The 13,449-nt window shown below is 34.1% G+C and overlaps 1 protein-coding gene across 3 annotated transcripts in view; it reads left to right on the top strand.

The window, feature by feature from the left end:
- The window catches only part of ASCC3 (activating signal cointegrator 1 complex subunit 3), a 266,295-nt gene that overhangs the window by 175,552 nt on the left and 77,294 nt on the right, over positions 1–13,449 (top strand). For all 3 annotated transcript variants that reach the window (XM_065056591.1, XM_065056589.1, XM_065056590.1), the window contains exons 18-22: positions 1,240–1,404; positions 2,274–2,360; positions 4,576–4,752; positions 7,026–7,251; positions 11,035–11,189. In XM_065056591.1, the coding sequence (XP_064912663.1) occupies positions 1,240–1,404; positions 2,274–2,360; positions 4,576–4,752; positions 7,026–7,251; positions 11,035–11,189 (810 nt within the window). The remainder of the gene's footprint in view (positions 1–1,239; positions 1,405–2,273; positions 2,361–4,575; positions 4,753–7,025; positions 7,252–11,034; positions 11,190–13,449) is intronic.

The following is a 13,449-nucleotide window of genomic DNA, read 5'->3' as shown; positions in this document are numbered from 1 at the left end:
ACAGCTTCAGAGTAACTGGCAAAGACAGGGAATATTAGGAACTGGTCCTGCAGCTGCTTTGTGGAGATGGCCACATTCGTCTGCAGCTTCACTGAAAACATGAGGTGAAGCACTTCAACACAAAGATGAAGCTTCATCCTGGTCCAGGGAAAACCAGAGCAAACCAATTCTTCAAGCCTGCTCCTCTTTGCAGTCTTGGTCATATATCCCTGGTGCAGGTTTACCAAGAGGGCTGGTATGACCTACTCCATAGGAAATCTGAACTATACAAGCCCCCAAATAAGAATGCTGCCTCTGGACTAGAACAGAGCTTCGGTCTTTTCAAATTTGGTGGCTAATAATTGCTTGTGTAATTAGAGCCATATATCAGGCTTGCATATACCAGAGGGTTAAGATGACTCTGAATCCCTTTTCCACCCACCCCTGGCAGGCTGGATATCCCAGGTACATGATGTGGAAACACATGATTATACAGCAGGCCCACTTAGATGGGAGTTTTGCTAAGTCTTGTAGGTACTAACAAGATAATAATGTATTATACATTGTTACTTGGACAAAATATCCAAGTTCCTGAATTTCAATATAAATAACAGTGGTGTTGGGCACAGCAAGCTCTTTGTGTGCTTTTAATGGGAATGTTTGTACAGTACATCTGTAACTCAATAATTAGAATATCCCAGCTGACATACCCAAAGATTTTGGGGATCTAAGAGTTTTTTTGCTAGTAAACATTTCAGCCATCCAATTTGAAGCTTATTCTATTTGGGATACTGTTTAAGCCCTCCTCACGTCAGATACCCAGACAAAGTATATCTTCAGACATTTTCATATATAGGAGGTACCATATAATGGCATGTTTTTGTGAAGTGATACAGTAATGGTAATTTCATAAAGAATATAATATCATTAAAACTTCTTTCAAAAACTTATTTTAATAAATTTATTTCATAATCATGCTACTGTTTCATAAGTAACACTAGTCTACTTCGTATTGATGGTCTCAAAGCATTGCAAAAGAAATATTATTCTGATTATTTTGTCCTGTACAGACATTTTTTTGGTCAATAATGTCAATGTAACTGTTATTAAGGAGATCTCAGGAAAATCTTGACTTAATAACTGTACCTTCTTTTTATTTGATTTCTGGCTTGGTGTGACTGGGTTATCTCAAAAAAAAAAAAAATATTTAACACTTTTTTTTTTCTTTTGTACAAATAAATGTATGTGTATTATGTCTAGATGGATCCAGGGCTAGAAAAGCACAGAGAACAATTGGTAATTGAAGTCGGCAGAAAACTGGACAAAGCCCGCATGATTCGCTTTGAAGAACGAACTGGCTTTTTTTCTTCAACAGATTTAGGCAGAACTGCCAGCCACTACTATATCAAATACAATACTATCGAGGTAAAATATGATTTTCTATTTCTGGGGGTTTTTCCTTCTTTTGAACCTAGACCTAAAATAATTGTAAGATATTACAGAATATGTAGCTGATTTGTTCAATATATTTTCAAATCATATATACTGAAAAGAGGAGAGAGGAAATTGAGTGAAAGAAGAAAGAAACAAAGTATAAAGCAATACTGAAAAATTAGACTTGGTATGAAGTGAGATTTGAAATTTCTGTAGTCTCTGCCTTCTTTTAGGTGAACTATAGGAAACATTTTGATATCAATAGTGTGTGCAAACGTTGGTACATGTTAGCACATTCAAGTATAGAGTCTGATAACGTAAAAGCTTTTCTGCATGAAAATCCTGGCAGGTCGTCAACCTTAAACAACTTTTGGCACTGTAATTGTAAACATCTAAGGAAGATGCATTGTACAAAACTTTTTAGTATTGGAATCTTGATTTGATGTACATTCATCTTAAAACCTTTTTTCTGTAGGAAATAAGTCTTCTTCTTGAATGAAAGCTGGAGACCTTGGCATTAATAATTTTTAATTGTTTATTGTCATTATGTGTAATTAGTCTGATATTCACTCAGATATATCCGAGACTTATTTTGAAATGGCCATATTTTGAAATGGCCATAGTTTGCATGTCTCTTGATTTTTGTGTGTGTCCAGGTTTCAAGGGACAGTTTTTCCTGAAAGTGCTGAGAAGTCATTCTTGAAATTGCTCCTGTTTAAATTGCATCACTCTGGTCTTGCAATAACTTACTTACATTTTGACCTTATATGCCTTATAAAATCTTGGTTAATGTTTCTTTCTTTTGTGATAAATGTATATTTTTCTTTTCAGTGTTAAATCAATTAATTTTATTTTAATAGACTTTCAATGAATTGTTTGATGCTCATAAAACAGAAGGCGATATTCTTGCCATAGTATCAAAAGCTGAAGAATTTGAACAGATAAAGGTAAAGTTGTTTCCTTTCATACAAAGAATATGCCTTAGAACTAGACACTTCTGTAGTACTCGCCCTATAAATAGTGTCTACAGACAGTTTTGTTAAATATTAAGCACCATTATGAAATATTTTCTAAGTAGGTATAATTGTCAAGAACTGTATATGCTCTCACTCAAATTTGTATGTAGTTCAGCTCGAACTATAGCGCACATTTAATAACTAGTTATGGATCCTTGAGAATAACTTTTAATGCTTTTAAGAGCTTTTCAGTTTCTCAGTTATGAACAGGTGAAGATAAGTGTCCAATGGCATGGTGCACCCAGTTTTTCTGTTTGAAGTTTAAACCATTATTAGATGTCTCCCTGAACAATTTGCTTTATCAGAAATGAGGCAGAAACTCCCTGAAGTTAACTCTGTGATATACCTCGTGCAGGGAACAAGATTAGATTAGCAGAAAAATAAATTCTGATGAATTATTTTCAAATTTGAAATCTAAAGTTGTCGTAACAGCTTTCGTTGTGCAGGCTGGAAGATTACTGTGCTGTAGTACTCAGTTCAATTCCAGCCTCTCTTTTTTCCTCCTGTGTGGGTAGGACACAAGACAATTGCATCTCAAGCTGGTGTGACCTTGTTTGCTGTTGTGTCCACCTCACAGAGATGCAAGCCAGGCACCTCAGGGTTTATTAGCTTGGGCTCATTGCCATTTTACCACAGTTATACAACTTTCAGATCAGAGTTGGCTCTCATTCACCTGGCTCTGCAAACTGGCAATGTGAATCCCTCACCATCTACATATTTACGTACTTGCACACATTGTCTGAGTATTACCATCTCTCTATCTAATGAAGAAATTCTATTTTGCTGTAATCTCTCCTATTATAGAAGATAAGAAGCAGTGAGGTTTCACAGTGATACATGCAACATTTTCCAAGCTAGAAGGGATCTTTTAGGATAATGATGTTGCTTTGCTAGGTCCAAATTTAGTGTAATTGAATATTTAAAATGAAAGCATATGGAAAATATGGTGTATTGTATTTCTATATTTGTAATAAAGTTAGTGATGCTTCTTGGCTAAAACAGTTTTTCTAGTTTGCTTTCTCAGATTTATATGGTGTGGCATCAGTGCACCATCATTTCTGGGTTTTTGTGATTTGTTTGCTGTGCAGCTCTGAATGTTAAAGCTGGTAATTGATTTTCACAAGAATAACTCAGGATTTACCCCTCGGTGTGATACAATCTGTGACTTCTGTTAATGTGAATCATGTCTCTGTAATGTCTTTCAAAATTCTGTATTTTGAAATAGATAAGTCACCAGTAGCTGGAATACAGATCTGGATTTGACCTGTACTGTGCTAGGCAAGAGCAGAAAAAAAAAGCAGAACATAATGCTCCCCTGACACTGAAGTCATCTGTGGCAGTTTTTCGCTTCATCTTTTTCTTTCCTGTAGGACCAGTGGCTGGATAGTTTGGGTTTTTAACCCAGTTGTCCTAGGGTTTTCGGTATGTCAGGTAGTCAGGTCCAAATGAAAATTACTTTCAGCTGGTTCCCTGCAGGGACCAAACATTTACCCTCTTTAAATAAGTTTTACACTAACAGACTATCAGTAAATCAAAGAATATGTAGATTTATGCTGGTTTTGCCATGTAAGGGTCATCAGTTAGAATGTGAAATGTTATGCATTATTCAAGCCATAGATACGAAAATTTCTTTACTCATATTAAGACTTAATCTTATTAACAGTGAAAATTTTAATATCACGAATCATAGTACTTCACGGTTTTGAGTTAAAAATGTATTATGCCACATGCAAACTATGTAACTATAATGAGTACATTTAATGTTAATTCAAGATTGCCTTAATCCAGATGGGCAGAGGTTTTACTCTGGTCAAATAAAAAATGAAATCTCATCACATGAAGGATGGTAGGGTCAGAAGATTCAATTTTTGTGGCATATCAAATTTTTGTATGTCAATGGCAACCGTAATAGATGGTGATGAATAATAAAATGTAATTGTGTCACTATTAAGATAGTTTCAATTATGGTCTATTAGCTACCTTGTAGAAGATGTGGCTTTGCTACTTTTTTAATTCTTTTTTTTTCCTTAAAACTAGAGACTTCATTTAAAAGTAATGTAACTATGTTATAAGGAAAATTTGATTTCAGTGTAAAAATTTTTATCAAATTGCTGCAGCCTCTTCATACTGTATAATTGTGTTTTAGGTAAGAGAAGAAGAAATAGAAGAGCTGGATACCTTACTGAGTGATTTCTGTGAACTTCCTGCTCCAGGAGGTGTGGAAAACAATTATGGAAAAATTAATATCCTCCTTCAAACATACATTAGCAGAGGGGAGATAGACAGCTTCTCCCTTATTTCAGATTCTGCGTATGTTGCACAGGTAAAATACTATTTTTTGCATATGTGTTGCTGCCTTCTGCTGTTTCATTCTCCCAAATGTTTACAATTATGTAAATAGGGCTTGATCTGCAACTTTTTTGTACATTTTTATGCAAATTGAATTGAAAACCAGAGCCTTGTGAGTGTGCACATGTATGGTATAGTATTTAAGTAGAAAATATTTGCAAAGCCTACCTTGGGAGACTGTTGCATAGTTTGTTAATTATGACTGTCCTTCTTGCTTGTGTTTCTTGTGTAGTCTTATTATATTTAGTAGTTCTAACTATGATTGCACAGAAATTTTATTCTTGAATTAGTGGGTTTTCTTCTAAAGATGGAGAACCATTGCAATCTATTTTTATGTTTTGAGTAAATTTATACAGCGTTCTGCAAAACATAATTTGTGTTTTATTCATATACCTTCGATTACACAAGAAAAATGTGCTATTACAATTTTTTTACTAGACATAATCATGCATATTTACTTATCAGTCTCTATATTTGTTGGCTTGATTTGACACCTGAATGGTTGTTAGTTATACAGCATGTTCAGTTATTACAGAGAATAATAAGATTGCAAGTCTGTGACACAAAACTGCTTTCTTTCACAACTAGAGCCCATCTTAGAAAGGAAGGAGTCTTGCTTAAGCTTAAAATTTTGGATCCTGAAGAACTCAAAATGGCAAAATATTCACAGACAATCCCAGATGTGCGACAGTAATGAATGTATAAAATAGATGATAAATTTTTACCTTTTAGCCTGTCCTATGTTGTTGTGGGGTTCCTTTCCTTTCCTTTCCTTTCCTTTCCTTTCCTTTCCTTTCCTTTCCTTTCCTTTCCTTTTCCTTTTCCTTTTCCTTTTCCTTTTCCTTTTCCTTTTCCTTTTCCTTTTCCTTTTCCTTTTCCTTTTCCTTTTCCTTTTCCTTTTCCTTTTCCTTTTCCTTTTCCTTTCCTTTCCTTTCCTTTCCACAGTCAGCAACATGTTGCATTGAATCATTTTTATCTCAACCTTACAAAACCTTTTTGGAAGGGATTGTAAAATTGCATTTAGTTGGTGCTAAAGATGAGAGTTAAGTATTCAAAACTATACATATTCTTGAGTGGGATTTTCATATTAACATTACATTATTCAGAAGTGTTTACATTTCCTAGTACGTATGGGTATAAATTAGAAAATTCTGAAATCATTATGCACATCATAAAAGTTGTGGTAGTTGCACAGCAAGATAATTTTTAGTATGATTCTTTTAATCTTTGCTTTCAAGACAATTGCTTTTATTTGTCTGTCTCAATTATAGTATTTTTAGTACAACAACATGGTCTTCTTCTCATATCTTCATAAATTGTACATGTGGAACCAGTGCTACAAATCGTGAATTTTCTTAATTGGATAGTGGCTATTAAGAAAATCATTCATCCTTTCTGAGTAAAAGAGATGTGCTTCTTTAGTAACATATGCTTCATATCACAACCAAATAATTTTCTATTTTTTGTTCCCTGTTGGCACTGCAGAACCAGAAGAGAATGATTGTATTCTGTTCAGTGAATCAAGAACAGAATTGCTAATGCAGGCGTAGTACCAGTAGGTCAAATAAAAACAAACAAACAAACAAACAAAACCACACACACAAAACAAACAAACAAAAACCAATAAGTAAACAAAAGCAAACAAAAAACCCTAACCAAATTCATAATACAGCTTGATAAGTTTATGAAGGAATATCATAACTTAGGTTTTCAGGATAAGACTGATCTTATTCAAGCTCACATTAATAATTAATTTTCTGAGTCCAAAGCAGATTTGTACAGTTTCAGTGTGAAATGGGATGCTATTATAGAAGCACAACTGAAATGAAAAATTAAAACTTGGATTTCCACATAAAATTAGTTTGTAGTTGTATATTAGGCGGAGAAGGAGGAAGATATTAAGTACGGTAAGTGAATTTGTTTCAGAAGTGACACAGAGACACAATGAGTTTAGAACTCCCTAATGTTAACATAACCGTGATCAAAATTCTATGGTAGACCTGCCACTACAACTTTAATTCATTGCACATGTTTCTTTTGGTAATTCCTGTAGGCAATCATGAGATAATAGTTCTGCCACTAGACAGTGATGGAAAAAATAGTTTTCGAGAATGTTTGAAATAAGTTTGAAAATAAAAATCTATTGTTATGGTTTGTCAAAGATGAGTCTATGGGATCCTTTTCATTTTACAAAGAATACTTGAGAGAATTACAACATTTTTGCTTTTTTTTTTTTTTACTCTCCAGAATGCAGCTCGTATTGTTCGAGCTCTTTTTGAGATTGCCCTTAGGAAACGTTGGCCTGCAATGACATATCGACTACTGAATCTCAGCAAAGTCATTGACAAGCGGCTGTGGGGCTGGGTGAGCCCTTTGAGACAGTTCTCAGTGTTACCACCATCAGTCCTCTCGAAGCTGGAAGAGAAGAATCTCACTATAGACAAGATGAAGGACATGAGAAAAGATGAAATAGGTGAGAAATCAGCAATGCTAATCTGCTTAAACTAATCAATGGGCAAGTTAGAAATAAGTCTGAGCCATTCGTTAGTGTACCCACTCTGTTCTGGAAGCCATGTAGTCACATTAAATATGGTACTATGGTCTGTCCAACAAAGGAGGTTTTAATTTATACAATGATAGTGGTGAAACACTGGCCCAAGTTGTCCAGAGACGTGGTAGGTGCCCCATTCCTGGAACCATTCAAGGCCAGGCTGGACGGGGCTCTGAGCAATGTGATCCAGTTGAAGATGTTCCTGCTCATTGCAGGGGGGTTGCATGAGGTAACCTTGTGAGGTCCCTTCCAGCCCAAACTATTCTATGATTCAGTCTCCACAGTCTGTAATGTGGCACAGCTTTGAGGGTAAGGCTAGCCCATGTCCTGCCAACCCCAGAACACATGTGCAACAGAGATGTATGTTGGTATGTATTTACATATATATGTATATATATGTAATTACATTGACCTGTGCTTCCGTGTTTGCTCATGTTACATAATACACTACTATAAAAGGCATGTGTTTATTTTTGCCAGTTGGCAAAATATGGTCCTTTTTTTCTATTTTTTCTTCAACTTCTATTAACATGAGAAAAAGAATAAAAGCGGATTATTGCGTCCTGGTATACTATCAGCAAATGGCCTCCTTCTGAAACATTGCATTAATTTTCATTGAACATGGAGAATTCATTGTCGCTGGTGTCATTGCAGCAAAACCTTAATGGAATTTTTTAAAGGATTTGACACTTCGATAATGAGAAAATCCACAAGCCTGCCGATAGACATAATGACAATTTCTAATATGTGTGTACAAATTGTTGTGCATAAACTGTTCACCAGCTGGTTGAAGTTGAAAAAAAATGGACTTGTAATGTATTTCTTTTTCCAGTCTTAGTGTATTATTTCTTATTTGGGCTTTCTTTGCACCTGTTATTTCCAAGTTGTTGAGAAACAAACTGCTATTATTTTTTTAATCTAATTTTACAATAAAAATGAAATGCGCAGTCACTGCTTTTTAGAAGTTATGACTTCTGACTTGATATTTCTCCCATTTGACAAGAGAGCTACATTCCTAACTTAGGAAGCATTGTTACATGCCTAATTTATGTTGGATAAAATTGAACAAATATGTAAAAGCTTGCAGAATTAGAGGCTATATTTTTATTTAATATGGACTGTGAGCAAATTTTAAAAGTTTACTTTAAATGTGCATTATAATGTATAGTAATTTTAAATTTATTAAAAATATAACATTTGTAACATTTTGTTTGCTAGCATTATCGTGCTTTTCAGAAGTGTTATAGTACTTTTTTATTCAAATTTCTTTATTTGCTGTGTATTTGTGAAGTCTTTTTAATACTTTCTCCCCATACTTGCCCTTAGGAGAAGCAAAAAATTTGTATTAAAATATAAAACCAGTTTTACTTCCTTTAACGTAGTGGAACCAGTATTGACAAGATGGCAATATATCAATATATCCCTATAAAATGTCTCATTTTCGTTTATATTAAGTTAGTTTGAAAGTAGATGAGACTTTGTGAAGATAGATCATTGCTGACTGACTATATGAAATGATATTTCGTGTTCATCAGCCTTATAAACATGAAAGTGGATCTGTGCATCTCTGAGAAGTGCTGGTACCTGGCACATTTCTCCCTCACTGGCCTCTCTTTCAGGCACCAGGGGTGTGAAAGAAGCACCTGCCTGGCACCCACCTTATTTTTATTTAAATTCAAAAGCATGTTGAAATGAGAAAACACACCGCTTCCAGGTGCTGCCTTGTTCTCTGACTCCATAGGACTACTTTCAGTCTTAGCATTAAATGTTTTTGTCACCTTGGAGATAGAATAAAAAAGGCAGGAGTGATGTGGCTCACTCAGTCCCTGGCCTGGGGAGTGACAAGCATCAGGGGGGTGCCAGTTCTGCCAGTGAGCAAAGAGTGTGTTGTGTGCACAGATCCTGGACCCCAGCACACCACGGACTGGTCAACACCAAGCTACTTGTATTGCAATGTAACTGTGGAGTTTCCAGAAAGCCAAGAAATCACTGTTATCCGAGATAAAGAGTTGTGTTTTTTCAGTCTACAGATGACGATTATTGTGGAATAAGCAAAATTTCTTCTTCTTTTGTTAAACATACCTATTTTCTAGAATACTCAGCTTTTCTGCAGAAGATTTTAATATTTCTTAAATGTGATTGATAGTTTTTTATAATGTGACTATTTAAAAAAAGCAGGGGGAGGAGGTGGGAGAGTTTTATATCATTTTACAGAAGTTGGGAGAAGAGCCTTATTTTCCCCAGCAGATAAGCACATAAAACTTCAGTGCTGTGTTCTGTACAAATACAGAAGTTCACTTCACGCATCATGATACAGAAGGTGATTTTTAGCATGAAAAACTGAACTTGTACATAAGTTATCGAGTCATATTTTGAATATTTGGCACCTAATTTTATTTAACATGCATTCTGAAGTTTTACTTCTAATTACAAAAGCTAGTCACTGTGCAAGTATGCTGTCATACTGCATATATCACCAACTTGTACCAATATAGTTGGTTTGGTTTTTCATAATCCACTTGCTGGAGATGCACTTATTTTACCAACTGCAAATTAAACCGATTAAATATGTGTTGAAACTTTTGCATTAGGGGTTTGCTTCTTGAGCGAGATCACCGTTCAGTAGTTCAGAATATAGATAAACACCTGTCTGAGGCAAAATCTGCCAGTTTGTTAAATAAGAAAAAACGAAGAAGGAAGTCAGGATGAAAAAGATGAAAAATTAAGCAATTGCAAGCTGTTTTGCTCTTGACTTATGTGCAATAGCAAGAAAAAGTTTTATCACCTTTTCACTTTGCATGTAATTTAAATAACAGGATTTCTTCTCCTCTTCTTCTGGGAAAGTGTACATATGAACCAGATATCAGAAAATATCAATAGCCATTCGTGAGGTAGCTTTTAATTTAAGTGAATACGTATCATCATTACAATTAAAATTTATAATGTGCTCCATGTAATTATATAAGCAATTTAGTTGAAAATGGGATAATCGACCTTCTTTCCCTAAATAACCTAGATGATGCAATATCTTTCAGTAAAAAAAAAAAAAAAGAAACCACTGCTACATACTTTGTTTTATATATAAAATTAAGAGTAAAAGAACAGATATTTCACCTGTAAAATACAAGTAGAAATTTTTTTGTATTAATGTAATCACTTTATTGCCCTAGTTACCATGACTGTGAAAAAAAAGATTAGAGCTGCTGTGAGATGTTTACTAGTTGCATGGATATTTACGCTATTAACTACCTTTATTCAGTTTAATGAAAAGCATTCTGTCTGCTTTGAATCACTGCACAGGAATTGTAGAAGTTCAAATGTATGCCCTTCATTGACTAAAAGATTAGTATTCATGCTTTAAAAAAGAACTTCACGGCTCAGTAAGAGCCTGGTCAAAAAGTCAGTAAAGGGAACTAGCTTGACATAATGTGTTTTCAGTGTGAATTCTTAATAGTTATTTTAACCCCTTAGTTATAGCCAACAGGAGGAGGAGTTAATACTGATTTTTCTAAGTTCTAAATTGCTAATTCAAGTTAAGTATTACAAAATATTCAGACATGCCAGGTCAAGAGAGTCAGACATTTATGCACCTAAGAGCAAAACAAGGAAGCAATAATACTTCTCCCTGAAAGCCCATTTCAAAGTCGGAGTCGTATTATTTTTCCTGGAAATGCAAATTTGTTGCACCTAATGTTTTCTTGGCAGGTCATATGCTGCATCATGTGAAGATTGGGTTAAAGGTAAAACAGTGTGTCCATCAAATCCCCTCCATCATAATGGAAGCAACAATCCAGCCAATTACCCGCACGGTGCTCCGAGTTCGGCTGAACATCGCTCCTGACTTCACATGGAACGATCAGGTAAAAAAAAACATAAAGCAGGTGGAGGAAGAACAGGGAGCATTAATTTAGCTTCAGTAAAGGAGGTGATCACAGGGAGTCCTTAGCTGTTTGGACAGGAGAATAAATATTTATTTTAGCTAAAAAGCAAATTTGATAATAGGAATGGAATGACCTTGAAGACTTTTGTAGAAAGTGGCACCCGAAGATCATCCTTTTATTTCCATTAGTTGTTACAGAATGGCACCGTTTATAACATGTTGAAGCAAGTGCTTATACTGAATATTAATAGTAGTCACACACAGACTTGATTTATATGCCCAAAAAGGAGAAGCAAGGAAGAGGGAGACATGGATTGTTCTCTGAATGATGGATGAATGTCAAATGCAGAAAATAAAGCCTTGAAATACAGTTTATGTATGTCAGGTTCTGCTGCTCTTTATGGCTTTAGAAATGTACACTCAAGACATCAGTGCCTTTTTTCCTGTTGGGATTTGTCTAAACAGAAAAACTGAGATATGTTTGGAATTATATCAATCTATATTTTATGGTGCAAATTTATATGAAAGGAGTTTTACTAGTTGCACATTTAGATATACTCATACCCTTTGATTCAGAATCTGTTCATTAAAAATAGATTTAAGATAAATCTAAATGAAATACAAATGTCCACATGGGGGCATTGTGTTGTTGCTGGTACTTCTGAAACTTTGTACAGAAACAAGGTAAAGATACCTCAATGGGCAAGCATATTTTTATTTTTTACTCTTAGGAGATTTATGCTTAAGATAAATTATTCTGAAACTTGGATATTATGTATCTATTATTTTATTTTAAAAAATAATTTTAAAATCCCTTAGTTTACAATTTTACTTTAATCACAAGTAAATTAGTTTTATTCCACAAATGTCTAGATCATTTTAGAATTTATTTTCCCTGCCTAAAGGTTTTTTCTTTTCTTTTGGAAGTTTCACCAAGTTAGCTTATAAATGGGAGATTAATGATCAAAATATAGAAAATTGGATTTTTCTTGTTACCTGTATTTATTACAGAAATATTTGAATGGATTCTTACCATGAATTATAACATAAATTATTTGTTGCCGCCCTATTTATGGGCAATACTTCAGAAGGCAAATAAACATTACTTTTTAGGATTGAAACAAGTTTTTATTATTCTGTCTTTCTTCCACTTACCTGTAAGCTATTAAAGGCAAAAAACTCACAGCTGTTCTTCATTTTAATCTGTATTTTAGTACAAAGTCATTTCTCAATTCATTTTTAGATTTTTCTACAAAAGCTAGGTTCTTCTGTATTTTTACAAATTGAAAAGGGGTCCATACAGAATTATAATTATACTCTCTTGTTTTTATTCTTTACTTCTAAAGTTATATTAATAGCAAAAGTTCAGCAAAAAATCTATTTTCCACTATGAACCCTTGACACAGTTTTTTTAATGGTCACTATAGAAACATTGTAATTGCTTTACCAATTCAACTTATGGAGCTTTTTTTGTGTGAATTTGTATATACGTATTCATGAAAACTTATAAAACAGTTTTTTCTTTTTTAAAAATTTTTTGTAAGGTAGCTGACGATTCTCTTGTTTTGTCAGTAAGTGAAACTTCTATCACAGTAACTAAACAAAAAAGCTGTTAAATTTGTAATAGTCTCTAAAAACAAATAACTGTCTTTTAAATTCAATTGTTGACAGTATGAAACTGCTTCTCCATTATCATACAGTATTTTAACAAGCTATTCAGAAGAAGACTATAGAAACTTATAGGTATAGCTGTAATTGGTACAAAAACTATTTGACAAAAAATTCCATTCAAAGAATGGGGGTAGTCAAATAAAATCAGAATATTAAAAATTCATATCCTATACTTAACTGAAATACTGTGCTTGGCTAACATTTCATGGTTTTAAGACTGTTCCTTTACCAGGATACTTACTTCTAAAATGATCTTATCACAAGTTTTGCACTTGCTTTTCAAAAATAAAGAAGATATATTTTGTTAGCCGCAAGATGTGACATTATCTTGATCTTTAATGGCTGTAGCCCTGAAGTTCAGTAAAAGCACGTGAGCCATATCCCGGTGGAAAAGTCTTACTAAATTGCTAGAAGCAAAGGACTATAAACATATCCAGACAGTGCAAGTAAACCCTAACTGCAGCCAGGAGGAGTCCAGCAGAAATACATAATAATGCAACAAGTATTAATTATCAAAAATCATAGAATAGTTTGGGTTGGAAGGGACCTTCAAAGTCACCTAGTCCAAC

Source organism: Columba livia, chromosome 3, assembly GCF_036013475.1.
Source record: "Columba livia isolate bColLiv1 breed racing homer chromosome 3, bColLiv1.pat.W.v2, whole genome shotgun sequence".
Lineage (NCBI taxonomy): Eukaryota > Metazoa > Chordata > Aves > Columbiformes > Columbidae > Columba > Columba livia.
Note: the sequence above shows the minus strand (reverse complement) of the source record. Positions and strands in the feature narration are given on the sequence as shown.